We start from the raw sequence: 25,462 nt of genomic DNA on the forward strand, positions 1-25,462 counted from the left end.
TTTGCTATCGAGAGGGCAGAAGTTGGGCCTCACAGACGGAGAAGAAAATAGTCTATTAGACTTCATGGCCGAGTTCAAACACCACGGCGCTTGTTTTCAATTATACGCTTTCTCCCGGCCATGCTGTTGCATTCCAAAGAGCCCATCTTGAGAAGAATTGATTTCCAGCAAAAACATGGCAAACTTTTCCAACTGGGAAGCAGTCTGAGAGCCAACAGAAGACAGTGAAAACTGCCTCATGGAAGAGAAGTAAAACAAAACGACGTTCTGAAGCGAAATAGCTGAGATATGTGAATACAAAAGCAGACATAATTACTTTTTTCTCTTGTTTCCTTTTTTTCCATACACAATAAAAAAAAAAATCCATATGTCTGTGCTTTATTCTCAATAATAGACATGACACCAGCCATGGGGAAGTCAAGGTACATGCTACACGCTATGATCCAATCACAGTGTAACACTAATCCAGAACATTTGGAGAACGATGGTACCATCTAATTATAAATATTTTTCAGAAAATAACTTATCACATTCCCATCCCTATCCATAATGCAGCTACCACTATTCGGGTGGGTATTGTATTGTGATACATTTACCTAGCATAATACTTTCCCTTCATTCAGACGTTAACATTTGTCAGCGCTTTTCCACACCTTCAATTTCTCAGGTAATAGCAGCATTTGTCTAACCCCTGAAAACGTACGGTTGTCACAACAGCTCTGAAGCTGCACTTAATTGTCAAATCTCGTTGGACCAGCATCTGTCACCTGGGAGTCGCTGAAGCCGCAGCAATCACTGCATATATTTTAGTCTCCTCGCCTCCAATAAGCCGACTTTTTTTCTCCGCGCATGTCGCCAAGGTCAGCCTTCTGAGCCGAGTGCAGCCTGAAAAAACAACACTCTTAATTGCTTCCTGATTGACTTTGTGTAAGCAGAAACTTTTTCCACAGTATAATCGGCAATAGTCTTTGTTGTTTGGGTAAACGTAGGACTTTCATTTAGAAGAACAATATATTTCAGAATTGAAATGGAAATGGTGGTGGGGAGGCATTAAATTAATATTTTCACTTTGAGGATCCACTATATTACTTTGATTTCATTGAAAGGAAATTTATGAGGAAAGGTGGCTTTTTAAGGGCCTGTATCCGTAAGTTTGAGTCAGGTCGCGTTTTTGTATCGACCTCTTGCCCGTGGGTCTGTGAGTGAGCCTTTCTGCAATTTATCGATTAGAATTATTATTAACAGAGGATATAATTTACATAATAATCACCTGCCACCGAGGTTCTCCAGCCCATGAGATGATCAGCTAGGCTGGGTGAAGATCCAGTGTCACTTTCAATTGAGCTTCACTTTCTAAAACACTGTAATGCAGCAACTATCACAGCTTCCAAACGTTTGACAGTGCTGAATGATACAATGTCAAAGCCAAAAGGTAAGCAGAGCTGCACAATTAAAAGTTGAATGCATGGAATCGATTTAGCTTCTGATAAACTGCACTTACTTGATGTGTTATATGCATATACTGTTAAGTTGTTTATGTGATGGCAGTAGGGGTTATTTGTGTTTGATGAAGACTGAATTGATGGCCTCTGGATTTCATAGACAGAAAATAGTGTCCAGTCCATCCAAAACGCCCGTTACAGTGGTTGTCTAAGTTGGTTAATTCTAGAACTGGCCACTGTTCTTTTCTGGTGCTGTGGCACAATTAACAGACAGAAACTAGACTGCGTATTTGTGGTATATATTGTACAGACTAGAGCAGGCTAGAAGACAGCTTATGTGGAGGCAATGCATGGGCATACATGGCGGCCATGTTGGCAGGGAGAAAAGCATGGACAGTAGCTTAGCATATTGACCTGTATCATATCTATGGCTTTTGTTTAATGGAGTGAACTCTCGTCATGTACTACATGTAGATCACTCTCAAACACACTACTTTTGTTTTTGTGTCCTTCCCTATTGTGTCCAATCACAACAACCCACCTCTTGAAAGCGACCAGCTGCGCACCTAACCAAGCAACAACAAGGGACATTTGGATAAACTTTTCAATAAAGTTAAACTTGTTCATATACATTTACAATAATTTTGTACTGTTCTTGACATTCTTAGGCCACGAAAAGGTACTTCAATTTAACGGACATCCAGCTTTAACAGATGACCTGTCCCCACTATTAGTCAGTTCAATCAAGGTTCCACTATACCGTGTTTACAGGTATTTGCTTCCCCCCCAAATTTTTTCGAAGCAACTTTATTCAATGAGGGGAACTCAACATTTTCCTGATAACAAATGCTGCACGTGCCATTTGCTCAGGATGTGGGCTGGATTCCTTGCAAGAGGCAAGGCCTCTCCAACAGGCTAAATACAGCAAGGCATGAATTGGTGTGTGATCATTCTTGATCCTTGTGGTATTATGATGAATGAAAGAGACATGTTATGAAAACACAGAGGAAGTTTTAAATTGTGAAAAACAACAACAACAAAAACATTTTGTGTCTCCTTTAAAAACATGACATGATATTTCCAGCTATGCCCAACATTAGTTTAGGAAAGTGTGAGTTGTATTACAGTAGATTTTACTTTCACTGTGTACAACATGTGTTTTCATTGAGTATATGCCAAGAAGTTAGGGGGGAAATACTGATCCACAATCAAAAGAAAACAGCAAAAAACTGTTGTTGCTTTTTTTTTTGTGTTAACATTGATTTATAGTAGTAAGTTCTTGTTTAAATTCCCCATTCCCCCTCTTTTTCTTTTTGTTTAACTCTCTGGAGACTTAGAACAGGGGTTTTCAGTGTCTAATTAAATGTGACACAATGCAATTACGCACTCAGACTTATGAAAAGGGAAACCTGGCTCGCTTTCCAGCTAACAGGCACCGCAATTGCTTTCTATACCTTTTTAAGCGTCTTTCCATAATCGATGCCGTCGTGAATTTGTACTCATAACTCACATGTGCTTCTGCTAGTTCTGGCTGAAACAAAGCGGTGACGTGAAGTGGAGGATAACGACGAGCAGCAATCAAAGCTTGAGGTCAAGGCGAAAAGAAGGCAGAATTACACCTCATCTAGCAGGAGAAATTACAAACCATTATAAGATAGATACCAGGTACAATTGACATGAATAAAAAATATCAGTTGTAGTGAATACTAGTTCTGTCGATATCAATTACTACGACCAGAAACCTTGATTAAACGTTATAACCACATACAGTGCAAGATACCGAATACTATTGCCAGATACCAGATTCTATTACAAGTTACCAAATTCCATTACTAGATGCCAAATACCTTTTACAGTGTCAAGATTCACTCTGAGTGTTTTTTTTTTTTGGTGTCAGTTGATTCACTATGTATTTTTTAGTTTCCTCTATGCAGTACACGGAGGATTTGAGCAAGTAGGCACACACCTGGGAGTAATTATGAATAATCTCCCAGTCATTAGCCCTGTGGCCACACAAGGAAGGCACCAGATCATTCCTTTACCCTCGCTGTTTGCTATGCTGCATTTGGTCTTACTCCCTTTTTGGATTCTGCTCTTAATTGGATGTTTTTGAGCTTTTGTTTTTTTCCCATTATGTTCTGGTGTTATCCTGGTAATGCTCCTTACTTTGCTTTTTCCTCTTTTAATTGCTGTTGTTTTGGACTGTTTCTGTTCTCCCTCCCTACTTATTTATTAGTAGTACTTTTCATGTATGTACATTCTTTTCAGTATCACATTTTTGTTTCGTCTACAGTTGTCTGCTGTGAGTTCCCCAAGTAGCAAACCATTGCAAACAGATAACAATATTTATGGGCAGGTGCCAAATAATAGAAACACCATTACCAAATTAGAATCAGAGTCATCTTTACTGGCTTAATATTTTTAAGTAAACACAGAATTTTCTTATTTAGGACATCAAATTATGGTACAGAGAGTCATTGAGTAATGAGAGGGTACAAGAAGTAATGCAATTGTGCAAATGTTGCAGAGTGGTTAGGCAATTTAAAGTGACCAGTCGAGTCCAGTCGTAGTATGGTAGTTTAGATACGATAATTGTGTAAATGATGCAGAAAGTTAAACTCCTGGTTGTTTTTTTTGTTCGTCTTTTGAACCAACATGTGGTGATATCGTCAAATTTACCAGCAGGCCCTTGCAACTAAAACAGCATGAGTGAGCATTCAAAATGGAGACAGGAAGCATATTAACAGCAAGTGATAATCAACACATCCATTATGCCCTGACACATGCAATGCAAGCATGCTGGGTAATGGCCAATGTGCAAAAATTAATATTGCTCAAACTCAACAGAATTGCCTCTTGTAGCGTGTTCTATCCATTGTTTGGTAACTGCTTGTGATTATGTTCATTATTGCTATGGCATCTTTTTTTTTTTTTGGGCTGCAACAGGCTGCTGTCTGCACCGTCCCTGATACACAGCAACAATTGCCTAATAGGCTTACCAGATACTGAGCACCATTATAAGATAAATATAATTACCAGAAACATATTACCATTTCCATATAGCATACAGATGCCATTATCAGATACCAAACACTATTACCAGACCCCAATAACATTGCCAAATACCATGACCAGAAATCATATATTTTTACTAGATACCATTACCAGATACATAATACCAACACTAGATGCCAAATAACATTACCATACAATGAAGCGGAATCCATTATAATAATAATAATAATAATATTCAATTTACATGTGCTAATGTTCATGGTCTTGTTTTTGGTCAAACCAAATTTCATTTAACATTTGATATTTTTCACTAGTCTGACTTTGAAAGAACAAAAAGAGAAAACTGAAACAGGAAAAACTGCAGTAGATTAAATGATATAGCGATAGCGTGAAGCCGCAACAACCAAACACGAAAGAGTAGTTAGTGAGGCTAACAATTAGCGATAGCGAGGGAGCACTGTATACGAAGAAGAATGTTCAAATACATGTTGAAATACCCATTGCTTAAAGGATTATTATAATACGGCAACATCTATGCTAATTGTTAGCTAGAGTATGGCTTACTGCATTTTGGTGTTAGCATTAAGCTAGTGGAAACCGAAAGCAACGTTTTGTGGTCGTTTTAAATACACAGCATCTAATTCTCTTTGTTTTATGTTTATGAAAAAAATAAATCACTATTGCTGCCGACATCTAGCACTTGTGTATTACATTATTTTCCTTTAAATCAAAGCAAAAACATGAATAAATAAATAAAATAAACAATAATAATGTTTTTTTTTTTTTTTAATAGACCAAATGACAGATCATATCTTGAAAAACTTGTTCATCAATTCACAGTACTGTAAGTCAGGGTCCTACTGTACCATTACAAGATACCAATGACCATATCCAGGTACTAATCACCTTTAGCAAATTCCAAGAAAACCGAGTCGAAGCGTTGCTAAATGTAGACATTCCTATATCTTGGATGTCCATACTGAGCCCACATTCACTCACATTCGACAAAGACATGCAAATGTAACTCTTCTTTTGAAAGGAGTGAACGGAGGGAGTGATGATCCATGAGAACGTAGAGAAAGGAAAATGAGAAAGCCAAGAGTGGAGAAAAGAACAGAAGAGGGTTGATTGTAATAGAGCTGCTGTGAGACTTCCTCCTCTCGGATGGATGGATGGAGATATAAAAAAAAGGGGGGGGGGGCACAGTGAGAACGGGTGGGGACGGTGGCACTGCCTCCACTTCAGCAAAACACCACTACTCTGTTGAGATAATGGATTTGAGAAAGTAAGGGACAGAAGAAGAAGAAAAAGAAAACGAAATGAAGAGACAGTGATGATAATGCTGGCTTCTCAGCAGTGCAGCACAGCGGAAGCAGAGGTAATGATGGAGGGGATGGGAATGCTTTTTGCACACTGAGAGGCTGAGATGGAGGACCGTTACGGTACAACAAGTGAGAGGAAACAGAATCAGCACAACAACACAAATACGAGACCCATATACTTTTTGGGGATTTACAAAAGTCTCTTTTAACTTCTGCTAACATAATTGCTATTATCATAGATATTTAGACCTTTTTTTTTTGTTTTGTTTTTTGTGACTACCGGTATATACAAATGTTAATCAAATTAATAATAAGGTTCTGTTTATACAGGTCTTTACACAACAATTTAACTGTTTATTTTTAAAATATAGGCTACACAAATTGTTCACATTCACTTTTTATTATTTTGTATGGCAGTTGTTAAACAGCTAAAATGCACATTGCAGCCACCTTAAGGAGTGGAGTGGAACAGCAATCAAATTAGACATTCACATGTGTAATTTGTATACGTGATGTTTTCTTACATAAAGCAAAGTCATACATGGTTTTACCTCCCACAGGTCGGGATGCTAACTTGAGGGTGTGCTGCGGCTGAGTGAGACAAAGAGAACGCCTGGGAAATATTTATGCCAGACGCTTATTCAACGCGACATACGAGTTTTGTTTGTGACTCTTCCACTTTAGCTCAAGATGAACAGTTCGGGTCGGGACAACGGCAAGGAGGAAGTGAGCGATAGCACACACGGGGAGACAGTGAGGTATCCGAACACGAGACAAGATTAAAAGAACATGCTACCATGTCTGCTTCCACATTCCTTTGCGCCTTGTTTCTTTTTATTCTTTCTGTCTGGGGCTAATCCAGTTTACGTAACAGAACCTTCCCATACAATAAATCCTTCTGATAAAAGAGTCCAGATTTTGGACCATGAAGACCATGGACTATTTGTTAAGACTTTACTTTATTGTATATGTAATGATGCATTACAAAAACTCGGCTTAGTAAGATGCTGTACAACTGTTCCTTTGTTGTGACGTCACATTTTTGATGATTGTATTTCTTTTAACACATCGACAATGTAAATAAATAGCATCCAGCTCAGCCTCTGGCTGGTCATTGTTAATACAGTTTGGTGACATATTTTTAATAATACAGCTTTTTGCAGAATGGCATACTTGTTAACTAATTTGTCATCGCATGAACATTAATATCATTGCATCATAGACCTTGATTCTGTTGGTGTAGCTCAAACATAATATAAGCTTTTATTTTCGCTCAGCAGTACACTCTACACCAGGGGTGGCCAAGTTCTGTCCACGAGAGCCACTATCCAGCCTGTTTTCCATGTTTCTCTCCACTAACACACCTGATTCATGATCAGGATCGTTATCAGGCTTCTGCTAAGCTTGCTGTTGAGCTGATCAATTCGATTCAGCTGCGCTGAAGGAGGCAGACATGTTAAACAGGATGGATAGTGGCTCTCGAGGACCGAACTTGGACACCTCTGCTCTACACCACAGCTAAATTCTTGTCCCAAAAAAGTCCTTATCCAATTATTCAGACTTCAATCTGTGAGCAGTTGCATTGTAAATCTAAACTAAAGAATATTTGACTTCATACAAAGTCACTTTTAAGTGATGTTTGTCTCTCTGCAGTGGAACCTCTAAAGTTCTCATTCTCAAGAACAGACGAACAGAATTCAACCAATTTATAAAAGATTATAGACAACAATGGAACTATGACAATAGAAAATATAATGTTACCTTACCTTACCTAGATCCCATAAAGGATTGTGTTCAAACTTAAAGGTGCCTTTGTGGTTAAATGAATACAGCATTTTCAGATGAATTAATCACTTCCGTTTCCTGTCACGTCTGCATGGGGTGTCGCAGCCTTCTTCCCTCAAACGCCTTCGGGCGATCTTGTTTTTTTGCATTCTGGAGTTCTTGCGTGCCACCCCCTCCCTCTCATCACTCCCCTCCTCCCAAGCTCTCGCTCTAGTCACTGCCTCTGGTGGCTCATTTCAAAACCCAAACGCTGGTGTGCAAGACTGCAAATGAGCACATTTCCCCTTCCCTGCAGGGTCTTGCTCTGGCCAGCCTGTGCAGCGTGGCCAGTCAATACTCTGCTAATGTTATCTGTTTGCCTCCTATCGTGGGACCCGGTGGTCCTGGTCTTGACTCTCATTCAGCCCTCTGTCCCTGCAGGCTTGGCGAAATACTGGAATGATCTTTGCTACTCTGGCCAAAGACAAGTGTGACCCAGATAAAAATATGAATTCATTTGTTCCGCAAATACTGTTTTTCATAACATCCATGCATCCACCCAGGTTTGTTTGAGAGTTGGAGAATAGTGAGGCAGGGTGAACCCTTTACTAGTTAGTGTACAGCATGTTTTTCGAATGTAGAAGGAAGCCAAAGTATTCGAAGAAAACCGACTCAAGCACAGGGAGGACATTTTCCTCTCAGGGAGGCCAGAGACCAGAGTTGAACCTTGGAAACCTAAGCTTTAAGGGTCGACGTGTGACCCAAGAGTCACCGTGCTGCCATCATCCTCCATGAAACCAGAGGTGGCAAATCCAAGTCCAGAAAGTAAAAATCCTGCCATAGTTTGGCTTTAGCCCCCAGGTGTTAGCTAGCTAGCTCCCATGGTGCTCCGTTTACCTGCGAGGGAGCTAGCTTCCTATCATCAATGGCTAAAGCCAAACTGTGGCAGGGTTTTTACTTTCTGTACATGGATTTGGCACCTTCTGCATGAAACATTCAACAATGACTTTGTCTTCTTTGTTACCTGATAGTACCTCAATAAAAATGCATCACAATAAATCCCAGTAAGCTGAGAAAAGCATCCATGCACCCTCCAACATGTGAGTTACTTAAAGAGAGAAGACTAAGAAATCCAAATAAAAAAGTGACACATGTAGATGATAACGTGTGTGGATGAAAGAGCAAGATGGGAAACGTGTACAAGTGTGGGAAACTTCAAAGGAAAATATGAAAAGAAAAAGTATGTCATCTCTTAGCATGCACCTTGTTCTCACGCTCAGTCAGCGCAAAAAAGCCCAAAGCAAAACATGGAGGTATTTGACTTCCCTCTAATCATCCCCACAGTCACCCGAACTCCCTCTCCCCACCATGTTCCCAAAGGGTTAGATTCCAGCTTGATGCACAAATGTTATTAGAAAGGAGTTATGTGGAGCCTGTCATGTAAGTCACCTGTGTGTGCTTCCATTGATTCATTGATTGGCCAGTTGTGGTTGAGAAGGTGGGCCATGCACAAAGGACCCCAGGTTCAATTCTGCAGTCTAGCATAGTAGGACCCCCTTTTTAAAGGGCCTTAGAGTCCCCACAAAAATGTCTACTGGTCAAACAAAACTTGGATTTCAAACCATCATCTTGCCTGATGTCAGAAAATGCTGTTGTACATTTTCTTGGGCTTTTTGTATATATTTTTAGGGTGTGTGATGCCATCAGTGAAGGGTACTAATTTTGATGACCAGAATGTTAGCTTACTGAAATTAGCACAGGGTCTCGCTACTTACTAATATAAGAACTATACAATTATTACATAAAAAATTACAATACATGCATTTAAAATGACAGCATATTACTTTTGCCAACTATATCACATGAACAGAATATTATAAGGCAAATTTATTTTTGTCAATTTACCAAACATCATAACTACATTTAATGACTTTCCCAAACCCTTAGGTGTATTAAAATAAAATAAAATAAAAATTAGCAACAAATCTATAGAATTTTTGCTGTCTTACTAGAGTGTTCAGTCACCCATCCATGTCCAGATTCTATTCTATTCTAAATATTTACAATAACAATTTTGAACTACTTACAGGAAAGGCTTGTGCTTTACTTCCAAAGTAAACCACATTTTGTTGTCTCTGCTTTCCAGCCAGGTGACTCTTTACAGCGGGCTCAACTTCACCCTGCAGCGGGATGAGTGTTCATACTTGGCTAAATTCTAAACGAGATATTTCTGGCCCTCCAAATCAGTGACGAATCACCTGTGACCAAAGTGCCGCTCCTCTCTCTCACGCACACACAGAAAAAACACACAACTGCATTTCCGTGCACAGCAGCTCAACGACAAGCTGCTCAAAATGAGATCCTTCCTCACTTGTTTTCCTCGCTAATGACGCCATGACTAAAATGTTAATTAACCCTAAAAAGAGAAATGATTGCCAAAAATCAAACAGCAATTAGCGTGAATCATCATTAGCGCCATTAGTTGCTACAGTAAGATGGAGGATTATTGAGCGAAGGGTGGCATGCTCATCAGCGTCTCATTCAGCAGGTTTTTCGTTGGGAGAAACAAAACTTGGAAAGAAAATATGACAAAAATATACAGACAACAGTAGAAAGACGACTAAATGCAAAATCGCTACCAGACATGCGAAAGAATAGCGGAATAGAACAAGATCATTCTCAACATTCTTGTTGAATTGGCCAAGGTAAGGAGACTTTTTTTTTCAGGAGGAGACAAAGAGGAGTATAAACCTACTGCTCCAGGAGTTAAAGCACAGCAACAGCTAATGCCGACATGTAGGATGACATAGTTGCTATTCGAGCCAGTTTTAAGACACTTGCACAACATTTCTTTAGAGAAGCGATTGAATAAAAGTAGTGATTTATTGACAGGCAAGAAACTTTTGACCTGAGGTATGTGCCACAATTTATTTTTACAGATTTCGCCCTCAGCTGGCCAATTTAACATTGAAATAATGTGTGCTAATCTTCAACAGCAATTTGACCCAGCTGATCCATGCACTTTGACAGCTCATTCTATAATAATAGTTTCTTATTTAGAAAGCACTTATATAGTCAAAGATGCTTGCTTATTTTATGTTTACTGTATTATTATTAAGGATCACGTTTGATTTCTACAATAGTTGTCTTTCTAGTTGTAGACATTTATGGCATGCTGCATATGAGGCCTTTTGATCAACCTGACAGCAAGCCCCAGTCAAACTTATATGAAAGAAAAAAATGCTAACCTTAAAGGTATTGTCTGATTTGTTTTGGCCTGTCCGGATGTTTTTGGATTGATACTCAATGTTTTTCTTCCAGCCAAGCCGCGGAGGTAAGCTACTATCATTGGCATATGCAAATTTCGCTGTGTGAACCCCTGCTCCTGATTGGTGGACCGTTTCCACGGACGCGTTAGGAGTTTGATTCATGTGTCTCCTCTTTTTCGGAAATGCAAACTCCCGCTCCTGATTGGTGGACTGTCGACCGTCACTTTTGAATGTTGTGTTACAAACAGCAATGAAAAAAAGTCGCACAGCATCTTTAAAAATAGTGTACAGTCATTCACAGATATATGACTGTATTGGTACATTTTCAGCACACTAACAGATGATTTCTAATTGCTTATTTTTATAAAACTTCTTGAGTTTCCACATAGCCTTTTCTGGGTTAGCAGGAGATAGTAACCGTGGGAATCAAACACAATCATGCCAAATCTTATTTCCACCTCCCTTTTCCATTCTCAAGGTCACGACACTCCATTCCAAATCATTCCCCTTGATATCTGCACCTGAGCACATACTGGTGGATTGTGGGGAATCTTAGGAAAGACAACTCGGAGGTCATGGAAAAATATGTCTTACCTTGTGTTTTCCTATTATTGAGTGCAAAAGGTCAGTTGCAAATCCCCTTTTGCATTGGGAAAGTTTGGATACTCCCAAATATGACAACGAATGAACACAGAGTGTGAGCATTGTGAGTTTGATTACCTGCATGCATTGTTTCTATACTAAGGTATGATCCATTTCTTTATGTATGATCCATTTCCTTATCTGATAATCACATGGTATCGAACCATCGGATGTACTAAAATGTGGTCCAAGCGGGGTTTGAACCCAGGTACTAAAAGGAAATTGCTCTAACCACTGAGCTAACCTGACTTGCTTAAAGTCATGGCTAATGGCGTATTATTTTGAAAATCTGATGTTGAAAGCTAGCATGCATTTAATAATTTCAGTGAAATTACGTGTAAAATGCAATTTCTTGATATGGTAGTCAGTTGGTATACATGTATATCACTTAGCATAATAGCCATGTAGTCGAAGGTGGGATTTGAACCCGCGACCTCGGGGTTACTGGACAATGCACTTTACCAAATGCGCCACTGAGCAGTATCAGACAGTTGGCAATGATGATATGTTGTATGCATGGAAGTGGGCGTGGAAAGTGTGACTTCGAAAAATGTCAATGTCTGTCCCATTGAAAATGAATAGGGAAAAGTTAAATTGTGCAAATACTGTAAGTAATGTGAAATCAGACGATATACCCTGGGAGGTGCGAATTTTGAATGGTGTAATTCGGAAGTATTATGTGGGAGTTACACGGCAAAAAAAGTGTGGAGGATAAAAATCACAATAACATATCTATATAAAAAGTATAGTGTGTAAAACTACTGTGTGTACAAATGTTTTCTGTTGAATCCCCCGTACAGTAAAATAGAAGGAGACTGAAAGAAGCCATAACCAATCCAGTATACTGGAGGTCAGTATACAGTGTGCTAAGCAGTTAAAGTAAAACAGTTGAGAGTTTGCAGGGACTTTAATCAAATATATTCATATGAAGAGTTACTGCCATTTTTTTGGACACTGAAATGGGGAAAAAATGTACATGTCAACCTAAAAGATGCATCGTGTACCTACCTTGTTGTACGAAGGATCCGTACACGAACCACATGGAGTTGTAGAGCGTTGTCGAAGACACGGGGCCCATGGGCAGTCGAGGTGGGTTGAGCCAGTTGAGCAAGTAAACCAGGATGCCAACCAGCAGCACGGTGCCCGCGATACACGCCCACAGCGACAGGTCAAAGGGCGCCAGGCAGGCGAACATGTCCACCGTGCGCTCGGCCTTGCGCAGCAGCACGCCCACCGAGTAGTCCATGTAGCGCGTGGTGAAGTCCACGACGCTCTCGCGCTCCGGTGTGATAGTGAGGGCGGAGAGTCCCACGTCGGCTCGCTGGGGGATGGAGGAGAAAAACAGGAGGGTTCACTCTGAGTTTGGGTGCAATGTGACACCATGCTGTCTCTCATAGGTCAGTCTTGCGCTATGACAGACATCTGTTTTGGTGGATCTATAAATATGGATTCATTATTTTGTCTTAGTTTTGTGAGGGGTCTCTCTCATTTGAAAAATTGGTTTCAAATTACGGTAGAAAAACCAAAGCATAGAGTGACTGTAATGCATTTCAATGAAGATCAAATTGCTATTGTATAACTCTGGTTTCTGACAAATTGGTACATGTACGTTAGCTGGACTTTTTTTGGTGCAAGGGTCTAAAAAACACATTTTGTACCATCACATTTTCAGTATAATTTTGTTGGGGTACTCAACAAACTCAAGGCCCTGGGGCCAGATCCAGCCCTCCGCATCACTTTTTTATACAAAATTGCACTGAATAGTAACGGGGCATGTATTGTATTCTCCTTTGCTCAGAGTGCAAGACAACACATGACTTCTTAATTTTTGACAATTGGCACTTGAAAAATCCATGAGTGAGTATGTGCAATTAAAATGAGCTTTAACAAAAAATGAAAAAGCTAATTAAAATGTTTCCAGTCCCTGGAGTTTTGCTAGCAGCTGTAGACATCTGCAAGGACCCCGCAGTAGTGTATTTACTGTGATATTTCAACATAACTTTCTGCCTCCCCAATATGAACCTATAGTAGATGAAACTGACCACCCTCTAGTGGTTGATTGCTACTATAATCAATGCACACATACATGGCTCCTGTCCACAATCTATCAACACTTCTTTAGGCCAATCTAATATCAATGACAATAATAGGAGGCGGCATGGCTCAGTGGTTGGAGTTGTTGTTTCCCAACCCAGAGGTTGTGGGTTTGATCTCTGGCCCTTAAATGTGGAATTGTTCTTGAGCAAGATACTGAACCCCCACTTGCCTTTGATACTGCACCATCAGTAGGTGAATGTGAAGTCATTGTTATTGCTTTGAGGGCCCTAACAGTTAGAAAAGTGTAAAATTTAAATACCATTTATCATATTGTTTTGATAATTTCATTGTTGTTCTAAACTCCAGGTTCACTCGACATGTATTCATGTTGTATTATTTGAAAAATAGTACACATTTATTTATACACGTGCCTTAATAGACTTCTTAACATATTTTGAGCCAAGCCACATGTTTTACATTGACACACAAGCAAATGGGCCAGTAGGCGAGGAAACTTTTATTTTATTTTATTTTATTTTATTTTATTTTATTTTATTTTATTTTATTTTATTTTATTTTATTTTATTTTATTTTATTTTATTTTATTTTATTTTATTTTATAATGATGATCCACTCTGTATTTACTTCTGCATTTACTTCGTATGAAATTTGAGCACAAAGCTCTTATTTTGTTGCATAAATAGTTGATATACATTCCAGGTTAATTCCAGGAGGGTATCTCAAGATTTTATGTGCAAACATGATTACACTTCCATTAAATAATCATCTTAAAGGAGATATTTAATGCATTTTTAGGCAAATAACAACATATTGACTTGTATGTTTAATTTTACAATTGATGGGTAGCCAGACACTCCAGACTACAAGCAATTACAGTTTTATTTTCATAATAAAGTATGTCCCCTTCAAGTAAACAACAATGCAAGATGTGCTGAACTTCACTGAGGTGTAGTGTAATAGTTTAATTTATAGATATGCACAGTGTGGCAGAGTTCCTGCATCTGGCCCCACTGTTGATTTGCCCTGTTAATGAACGATTCAAAGATCAAGTAGAGAATAAGAGAGCGTTAATGCCTAATGAGAGTGTTTAACATGGCTGACTCAGCAGCATTGTGCAGCACCCAAGTGAGCCTTTGCTTTTATGTCCCACAAAAAATATGCTAATAATAGTCATAGTAACGTGAGGATTTGTTTGAAACCAAAAAAACTTGAACTCATGTCTCATCGGAATATTAGTCTTTGAAGGTTTTATATGACTTTAGAATCAACATTTTGGTTGCAATGAGTCTAGGTTGGTAGATTTTACAGGTGCCAATCAAAAAACGTACAAGCTTAGTTTTTGTAACAAACAATTGCAAGGTCTTAAAAGGGCTACTGTTCTTCTGTTGTTGGTTCGAGCAGTCAGAGAAGCTACAATGTACTATTGTACTCGTTGTTTTCTTCCTGCATTACATAACAACCCCTTTGTGCTATTCATTCTATTATATAGTCCACTCCACCAAGTGTGCTTGAGGAGTTCAATCTGAGTCGTCAATATAAGGAAGTTAAAGTGAGGCACACATGTAGCTTTGTTTAAATATTTACTTTACTTATAAATATTTGGTTTCCTTGTTGGGATGCTAGAAGGCGACCAAAAGATTGTGTGCAAAATCCCCCTTTCCTCGCTCCCCCCCGAGGGAGGCCGAGCCCATATTTAGCATAAGTGACGGCAATGACACGTGACGTCTTGCATGCTTACCCTTGTGAATTGGTTCAAAGTGTTTTGCATAAATAGGAAATGCATCTTTTTGTGTTACTTCCTTTCCATTCACTCAGTCATGTAGCTTTGAATTGGCGCTTTAAAAATAGTTTCTTGTCTGCGTGCATGCAGATAATATTTGTCTCACCTTAAAAACAAGTTCCCCCATGAGACCATTCCATTGGCCGTCGGACTGCAAGCTGCCATACTTATGGTCCGGTGCGATGTAGATCTCGTACTTGAAACCCAAATAATTTGAGAGAGCATCCAGGACGTCAATGGAGAAGCCCTGGTACTTCTTGGGTTTGCCCAGAACGTTCTCGGACGCCATCACGAACGGCTCCTCCTAGAAAGACAACAAACAATCACAGGGTGAGTTGATCAAACATCTAATCAATAGAGCAGCCATTTGAAGGCTTATACCCCACAATTACTCAGGGGCCCAGTACGGCACCACCTGTGTTTATTTTAAAAGTTTGTACTAAACACACATCTAGAACTGGAGTCAAGGCCACCAAAATCAAGATCAAAACATTGAAGATTTGACAAGTCAAGACTAAAACACTGAATACTTAAGACAAAATCAAGACCAAGCTTATGAATCGGTCAGACAAATTAAAGACCAAAACTTGTTAGAAACAAGTAAAGACCAAAATAATAGAAAGTTAATGCAGCAAAGACAATTTCATAACCAAGACTTTAAAGAGTTAAAAACCACCAGGAGGGTGTTTTAAAAAATGTGATAACGATGGTAGTGACAATAATAATGTGTTCAATTAATTTATTTCTACAATGATTTATAATAATCAATGCATGCTACCGTCATATTTATGAATGAAATACGATGACATCCACTACACATTTTAGTGGAGAGCAAAATAATCTGTAATTCTTGATCAAATCCAGCAAAATTCCATTACACCATCTGCACCACAACTTAAACCTGTTTTTATGGTCTAAGGTCGAGTCTTCTTTCTGTTACCAAATTGTCAGGTGCGCCAGGCGCGTCAAAGAAAAAGCCCTTGGTCTGCCGCAACACCCGGCATGGCACAATGTGGTCTGCCAAATTCCCAAACACGGTAAGCTAGATTTGCCACGGCATGAACGTGAAGATGCAGCAGTTTTTACAATTAGCACACATGCACGCGTCTATGAAAATAGAGCCCAAAGACACTGAAAATTGAAGTCAAGACCAAAACACTGACGAGTTGTGACCACATATATAGTCGAAGAGTAATGAACGAAGGAAGACTAAAATTGCAATTGCAAATTCTTGTCAATTGAAAGTTAGGTCAAGACTGCGTTATTAAGACCATGCAAAGATTAAACTACTGTAATTAATATTGAACACTAAGAGAAGAACAAAATATGATAAGAAAATGTCAGGACTAACTGAGACCAACTCAAGACCAAAACACTGATATGTTAACACCAAACCATGAATAGTTAAACCCAAGTGAACGATAAGACCAAGCAAAGACCAACACACCAAAACGAATTAGAACATTTTGGTCATTTTGTCCACTATGCTGCTTTATATTTAGAATTAAACCCTTTCCAATTCTGAGGAAAGGTTTTTATAGCCACCTCCCCTTCATTCAATAGTCCCCCCTTATCTTGCCGTTTGAAAGAGGAAACGTCAATGCATGAATACAGCAGATTTGTAAATGTTCCAAACGTATAATCACTTAACAAAGGAATGTTTTTTCTCTCAGTGTACTGTATTTTAAAATGTTCTTGGGACAGGCGCAGCCCCCCCACTGCTCATCAATATGTGTGCGACATCTAAAGGGCAGCTGCCTGTTGACATTAAAGACATCCAGCAAACGTTTGACATTTAAGGCAATTAAAAAAGCTGCACTCTGGGGGTGAAAACACAACCTCTTTTAAGCATCAAAGTAATAGTAAAAAAAAAAAAAAGAAATACAAGCAGGACACTTTATTATTCTGCACTTGCAATTTATGGTAGGAATTTTCACTTAAAACTCTTAAGCCCGCTCACGCAAACCTCCCTATTGATGAGTGAAATGTTTTAGGCCAATACGTCTGCTAGATTTATGGAAGGCCTGTGTGTGCTATTGAGTCGATTCTAGCTGGTCGTTGTTCATGCGCGCACACACACTCACATGCGCACACCCCACACCCACACCCACACAAACCCACACGATGCGATTAACTTGGTGGTTTCTAATCCTTGCTAGCTTCGGCCGTTCAATAAGCTATTAGGCAGTGAGTGGACACGCATGCCAAGACCCTCTTGCACTGAATACATCCATCAGTCCAGGCAGAAACACCCACTAAAACACACAGAGACACAAAATGGTGAAAATGTCGGATTTCCTCTGATTTCATCCATATGTATGTTCTTTAAAGCATTAAAATCAAACAACAGTATTTGAGTGGTCAAGTTTTGAGTTCTACCCCACTGAAGAAAGCAAATTAACCAGCATTAGAGCCACAACGAAAAAAAAATCAAAAGTAAAATCCCACCAAAAGTTGTAAGGTTATGAGAATAATGACATAGTTACAAGAATGAAACAAAACTACCACATACAAATTGTGATATTATTACAGGGTGTAATGATACTGTACAAGACACAACTCTTAATATGAGAATTAAGTAGTAATGGTAGAATTACAAGGGAAAAGTCGTAATCTTACATGACTACCGTCAAAGCTATGCAGGTACAGTTTTATTGCGACAAGAAAAAAAACATTAAGTTGCATTACCGTGCACAAAAAAAGTTGTAATGTTTCAATTACATTAAGATCAAATGAGCTTTAAATTAGTGTAAAATAACAACTGAAAAACTGAAAAATTTCTTTTTTGTGTGTGTGTGTGTGTAATTTAAAGTTTTGTTTATTATCTACTGGTAATCCTATTCCATCTCGGGGGTTACGTTCCAGAAGTCTTGTAGTATTTACGGCGCTTAAATATGATAACAATAAGGTGTTTAAACACACTTTTAAAATGATATAAACATATTTAAATTTGCATAATAATTTAAGAGGCTGCAAGATAAACTGGTATTCTTTTGGCATCCATTCAACCATCCATTTTTTTTTCTCCATATTACGTCTTAATTTTTGGAATGTGGGATGAAGCCGGAGAGTAAAGATGCATACATGGGGAGAAGATGTGATCTTCACACAGAGCGGCTGGAGCCCAGATTCAAACTCAAAGCCTCATAACGCGAGGCACACGCACTAACACCGAGACCGCTGTGCTCGTAATGCCTTTGGTTTTATAAATACCCACGGACATGTGCAGCTTGACGTACGACTTGCGCAACTTGTAACAAGCTGAACAAAACACATGAGAGCACTTGATGACTCCCCCCAAGTGTAGATGTCAGAGCTGACTTTTAGTTCAGCTCATTATCCTGTGAAAAGTGTGTTTGAGGTGAGAAGTTTGCGGCTGAATACAGTTTGTTGCAACAAGAACAGAAAAAAACAGGCACCTCGTTCTCTTCAAACAAAATGTCAAGTAAAAAAAAAAAAGGCTTAATCAATAATGTCAGATTTTAAGAGTTGTTAAAAGTTTTCAGTGGCGGAGGCTCATTTAATCATCCTAAAAAAGTTGTGCTGGATGGCCCCACTTTGTGCTGCTGGCCTCGATCAATACCAAGTCGATGCTTTCCACGCTTAACATCTCTAAGCCTAAAAATTGCACTGCGAGTTTCTTCCTTTTTTGAGCCTTCAATGCCCCGTCTTCACTCGTCTGTTATTTGGCGCTCTCATCCTTTCCCCCCCTGCCACTCACCAGCTGCAAGATACCAGTTGGTGCTTTTCCACACTGCCACATCGCCGTCTTTCCCTAAACATATGCCAGAGATACCGCGTTTCCTCTCCGCCCGTCTAGCCAAGCATCACATCCATCAAGGCGACAATTCTCCTTATTTGTCGAGCGTGAAAAATGTTATCGCATCCGTCTGCATGCGGCAAGCAGGCAAGGAAGCTAACCCCCTCCCTCCCCACCAACCCTTTCCACCTCCTGTCGTCTTCAAACTCATTTTCTCGCAGCAGCCACATGCCATCCTGCTTGTCGTTTTTAACATGGGAAAATGAAAATGTCCATGTGCTAAAGTCCATTTAAAAATGGCATGTGGCTGTGTGCAGGCCAGGAAACTTTTAGTTAGCAAATAAGTGGCAATTAAAATTGTTCAATCATAATTAATCACATGACTTAAATAGTTAACTCACGATTAATCGCAAATCTGTTCTGTACAATAAATGTTATTTTTCTTAGTTTTCTTACTCTTGTTAACATAAAAGTAGAAACATTGTTAAATAGAAATATGTCTGCATCTTTTAGTCATTGATATAGTAATTTTATAATCATAAAATTTAGTTAAAATTAAAAAGATGTACTGTACTGTAAAAAAAACCCCAAGTGTGATATTAATTTGTGTTGAAGTAAATCATCTGCCACTAGATGGCATAATTGCATTTGTAAGACCTTGGTGACAGCTCAGTGCATTTTTCTTTTTTATATTAAGAGTTATCTCAACTTTAACATGAAGTAAATTCTGCACATTTTTTAAATATAAAATACAACTTAACCCCTATCTCCACGAATGTAGGCATTATTATTAAATTTGTTTCTGCTAAATTCTGACGTGGACATGTCCGCTGCGTTGCGATTGGAATTCCCCTAGTACAGGCTTTCCAAGTAAGGAGCTGTGATTAATCACGCTTAAAAAAAAAATAATGGCGTTAAAGGAACTTTAAATGAACTCAAAATTAACACACTACTTTTGACACCCCTACAAATAAGTAGTTAACATTGGGTGATCAGATGTCTCAATTGAACTGCTTGTAATACGTAATGGCGATGTGAATACAAGTGTGAATGTTTGTTTGTCAAATTGGTGGCTGGCAATCGGTCCTGGGTGACTCAAGTGGGACAGGTTCCTCAGCTCAACCGTGACCCAAATGAGGACAATTTTTAATAAGTAGGCCTTATTAACCAGGATCCAGCACATCAAACAAAATGTAGATTAGATGGACATCAACCGTATGAAACATATCAACAAGTTTCCTCAGAACGGCAAGGTGTCATTATCTAACACCGGAATGTTCTCTCCGAGTGGCTTTGAAAAGTATAAAAGATATCAAGTTTTCAAGGAAGGGCAGACAACATGGAAATATAATCCCTTTGGCCAAGGCTGTCACTTCAGCGCAGCCGTAAAAGACAAAAAATAGCGAGCGAGGTGAGTCACCGAGGGAATTTATGGGCTGTCTGTACCATTCAGGCTCCTGTCAAGATGTGGACCGATGAGCTTAAAAGACTCTGATTCTATTGCGGTAAATTATCAATTTTAGAACCATTTGTGAGGGGTCGGCTTCCGCTAATGAGCGCCATAAACACATGATTGCAGCTGTGACATCGTCCCCCAGGTATCCGCCATTTAATAATCAATGGGATTGATAGTTATTTGCTCAAATAGTGGTATGATTTCAGCCCGCAATTAAATGGTCAATAACTAATTCAACGTGCACGGAATGATTCGATACGTTTATGGCGTACCCTTGAGAGCGATGGTATGGACAGACGTGCAAAATAACGCGGTGGGCGCACCGGATAGTTCGAGGCAGCATGAAACAATCTATTCCATAGGTCCTTTTAGAGGCATTTTTATCTTGCACAATCATTCGTGCAGTGAAGTAAAAAAAACAAAAAAAAACATGAATGTTCTGGACTCCTGTTTTGAAGCTGAGTGTTTTGAAGTGAGCAACGTCCTCTGACTAACACACCAGCTGCTGTCACACTTATTCTAAACATTAAGCAACCTTGTGATAAACACTTACAGTTCCTTAGATCATGTAGAAAATTAACCACATGCTGCTTCACCATGACTCAAGACAAAACCACAATTATTTGATCAAACGTAGCAGCCTGTTCGGGTAAATATCCATTACATTTAATGACTGTTTAATTGACCCCTCTGCCCGTCCTTAGCCCAGCACATAACGAGCGTTACAACATTGAGAGACTGGTGGGTCTTTTCTGCCTTTAAAAGGATCATGAGAGTCTAACTGGGGGAAATAAAAGGAAAAAAACAGAAAGGAGAAGAAAGGGATTGCCACAAAGATGTTCGGCATCAACGCTTTCTTCTCGGTGTTTCTGACTTCAAAGATGGGATATGAAGAATTTACAACGGTGAATCTTTAAAAGCGAACGCGGGATGTTCTCAAATGGCGACAGTGGCTGCTCCAGGGGAGACAGGCTAAGAATTGGAGTTACTTCCGCAAGCTTGACTGACTAATTTGTGTTTTCCCGTCACACAACTCTGTAGAACTTCCTACAAAGAGACATACGGCATTATTATAATAATAATTTAATAATTTAAAGCAGTTCCTAGGTGTCTAAATGAAATGCCTCACGCTTATTTCAAAATATCAAAATTCTCTGAATGCTGTTCAGAGCAGCCGGTTAGGGGATTGGGGGGGGGGGGGGGGGCTCTTCTACTGCATGGTGTGCCAACACGAGTTGGGCTTTGCATCACTATGACATCTACTGAGCAGATTGTTACTGAGTGCTTAATTATGTACTTTGTGCTTCTTTTTTTATATGCTGGCAGCAAATAAAGTTCTTATGGGTTTGTCTGGCTGCTACTATATAGAGTGTATACAAGGGGGTGTTAGGTTTATGATGACGAGTTCCGTTGCTATGATGGCTAGCATGGTAAAATCATAGTTAAAGAAAAGATGTGTATGGAAAACACTTACAGGTCATAAATGAATAAAAGTGTGCTTTGTTGCAGTCTGTAAATTAAAAATATCATTACAGTTCGGTTGTGAACTGTGGACTTACTATTGTAGCCCCTGGTTGTCTTGGTAACAAAAAAACACACTTTGTGATTAAATTGAATGAGACACAAGTAGAGTTTAGTGGGACTAAGGTATAAAGTGTTCTGTAAGTCTTGATCCTTATCTTATTTTGCTATTTTATCGAGACACCTGAAAACTAATACATTGTACAAAAGCAGAACAAAACATAATGGCTTCTTTCAAAGTTAAACAAAGAGAAAAAAAAACATTGAAGTGGTTCATGCAGTACTTACCAAGACAGTGACAACTCTCAGCACCACTCCTCGCATGTTGTTCTCCAACTTCCTGTCAGTCAGAGTGCCATTCAGGCCATGAACAGGGTCCCACGTGGCCAGCTGCAGTGAACACAAACAAAACAATATGACTTTAGCATCTACTTGAGTTGCATTCACTGTATTATGATGAAAAAGTGCTATCAATGTGCAGGAAAGGGAAGCAAACTCAAAACAATAAAATACATATCCACCTCTTTAATATTTGATCTTCTGTTGTCCTACTTTCTATTATGCTCTACTTTTGCACGTACAATCACGTCAAATTGTTTTCCTTTTAAACACAAAACTACCAGGTTTACCCCCGAATTCAGTATGTACCTGTGATTTTTATTTATTTACTCAAAATGGTCCCCAACCACATTTTCTTTATCTGCACACCGCCTACGCTTTCAATAAAATAGAGCTTTTGGCATCAAAGCTCAAACTAGCCTAGCTTCCCTGTAGAGAGGAAACTCAGCAGCAAATTATTTGAAACTGTAAACCCTTCCCATAAAATACACTCAAATAAAATAAATAAAAAAGGCATGCAAAGCCCTGGACCGAATGGGTGTTACTCGGGCCGAGAAGAAGACCATCTAATCCCCGAGTGAAGCTGCAGATAAACTATGAGGTGGCTGTGGGTTAAGTGGGCACAGACCTGTAACTCCCAATGACCCCAGGTCAGGATACATCAATGGAGATGCAGCCCAGTGCAACCAAGAGAATGTTTCTTACGAAGTTGCGTGTGTGTGTGTGTGTGTGGGTGCGTGCGTGCGTGCGTATATTAAACAGATGACTCATTGTGTCTAGACTGTGTTACCCTATGGACTGACACTGCTCATATCAGCCCACGTTCACTTTTCATGCTTTTCATCTTAAGCTGTAGTTCTAATGTAGAGCAAGGCAATGCTACACGCTAAAAATAGATTGGTTAAGCTCATATCGGCTTGATTAACCAATAGATTGGTCAGACATCGACCATTCCTGGTGGTTGCAGCAGTGTATCATCACCCTCTTAAAATAAGAAAGGCGAGATATCATACCACGTGGTGTCTATTTAGACTAACATGACCAAATATGGTGCTTTGTTGGCAAAAAGGACGAGTTAGAAGATTTCTAGGACTCGGTGATGTCATGTTTTCTGCTCTAATTACACATTTAGCATAAAATCCAACTCATAGAAACTAAATGAAGCACATTAACAGATATACACTTCAATTGAAATAACTAAAAATAAATGTAATGCCAGTTTGTAAAGTCATCAGATATGTTTGCTATTAAAAATGGCATGACTATTAGCATTTGTAACGTTTTTTTTTCTCTTTTGTCATTAGAAGCGCAGCGTCCAAATGCGACGGCAATAAACCGCGAGACAATTCGAATTATGGCGCTTTAATGTTCCGTGTGCTTCTCGGGGGAAATCACCACAGCGTCCCTGCAATATCGAGAAAACTATTTTGATAGGGAGGAGCGTTGATTTATGCGCATCACTCATGGCAGAACTTGCACCAAATGACAAATGAGATGTTATGTATCTCAAGTTATTAGCTCTGCATGATGACTTCATTTCATACAAGTTTGCATTATTTGTTTACTTAATCGTGTTACTGTGTGACATGTTGTACAAGAATGGCTTTTTTTTTCGCACTTGTTGCATTTTCCATTTTAGTGTTAGTCAAATTACTCCTGTCTCAAACTTAAACAAAACCTTGTTTGGCAAATGTGAAAATCACCACTTAGGGGCAAAAATGCTTCTAACATTAAGATTATTTATTTATTTATTTTTTATTTATATTTATTGTTTTATATATATATATATATATATATATATATATATATATATATATATATATATATATATATATAGTCACAAGCTTGGTCACCAAAGTCAACTCATAGGGTACCACAGTATTTACTGTAAATGCAACACTGAGCTTTTCCCTGTATGCTGCATGCATTCATTCATATTGTAGCTCTTCTAGACGTTCATGTGCCAAACCTCACTGCCGCTGCTGTGTGTTGTCCAGCCTGCATGTCTTTGCTTTCCTTCTGTCTTGGCTGCTCACCATTGCACAATGCAACAGTAGCACTAGACAAGCTGCTGAGCCATTTCACTGCTCCAGCAGCCCCCCTCCACCCCTCCTTCATTTTGGCCTACCCCGCTGATGAGCAACATGTGTCAGCGCAGTCTCCAAACAGCTTGCCTTCCTTCTGTCTTCTCGCTCTTATCTTACAACTTTTTCTTTTCATCCCCCTATAGATGTCCCTTGTAGCCCATCCTTCCATCTTGTCCTCCACAAAGCAAGCACAGCTTGCATCAACAGTCGCACATTCTCTGTGCCATCAGCATCTTATCTTAGTGTGTCCAAAGTGGTTCCCGACTAAATGGGTCACTTTAATACCCATGATAACGTGATTGGCATTATTTCAGTATTTTTACATTTTTGTTTGATTTCCTCATGTCAAATGAGCGTGCTGGAGTGGTCGGAAAAGTTCATCATAAGGGTGCTGGAATTGGTTATCCTTTTTGTATCTTGACAAAAAAAAAGAAAATAGAAAAAAAATGTCATAGACCTCTTATTATGACACCGACTGTGAAAAAAAAAAGCCATCATACGTCTGCTGTAAAGCACAAAAAAGATGTCTCTGTGACAACTTCTCGTATTGAACAGAATAGATAAAGTTGTTATTTTTATTCTCAGAGGAGCTCATTTAAGAGTCTTGCTTTGTTACTACTTGACATCTGGTGACATTTAATCATACACAGTGGAACCTTCAAAGTCGAATGCCTCAAAAGTCAGACAATTTGCTAATTGATCATTATGTTTACCTTGTAAACTGTATTTTAATTTTGCTTTTTTGGGGGGTGGGGGGTTGTAAGGTGGTACACTCCATCCAGTGTTTTTTTTTTGTTTTTTTTAATGGTTGTTAACTTGTTTTTACAGTTGTACAAGGTAGAATGCTAAATCTAATATTTCCTTTATACTTCAAACAATTATGACAATTTGATCCTGGAACACGTTATTCATATTTCCATTAAATCTGGCAGTAGGTGGTTTTGGTAGGTGGTCTTGCTGTCCCCACACCTGCCTAACAATCAAGAAGTAACTTGAAGACTCATAAT

The 25,462-nt window shown here is 39.1% G+C and overlaps 1 protein-coding gene across 2 annotated transcripts in view; it reads right to left on the reverse strand.

Moving 5' to 3' along the window:
* grid2 (glutamate receptor, ionotropic, delta 2) overlaps positions 1–25,462 on the reverse strand; it is a 412,550-nt gene that overhangs the window by 82,451 nt on the left and 304,637 nt on the right. For both annotated transcript variants that reach the window (XM_086076174.1, XM_086076175.1), the window contains exons 9-11: positions 22,318–22,419; positions 15,399–15,596; positions 12,463–12,775 (exon numbers count right to left, since the gene is read on the reverse strand). In XM_086076174.1, coding sequence (XP_085932300.1) covers positions 12,463–12,775; positions 15,399–15,596; positions 22,318–22,419 — 613 coding nt within the window. The remainder of the gene's footprint in view (positions 1–12,462; positions 12,776–15,398; positions 15,597–22,317; positions 22,420–25,462) is intronic.

Source organism: Leptonotus elevatus, chromosome 5 (genome assembly GCF_054856555.1).
Source record: "Leptonotus elevatus isolate MCC_2025b chromosome 5, RoL_Lele_1.0, whole genome shotgun sequence".
Taxonomy (NCBI): Eukaryota; Metazoa; Chordata; class Actinopteri; order Syngnathiformes; family Syngnathidae; genus Leptonotus; species Leptonotus elevatus.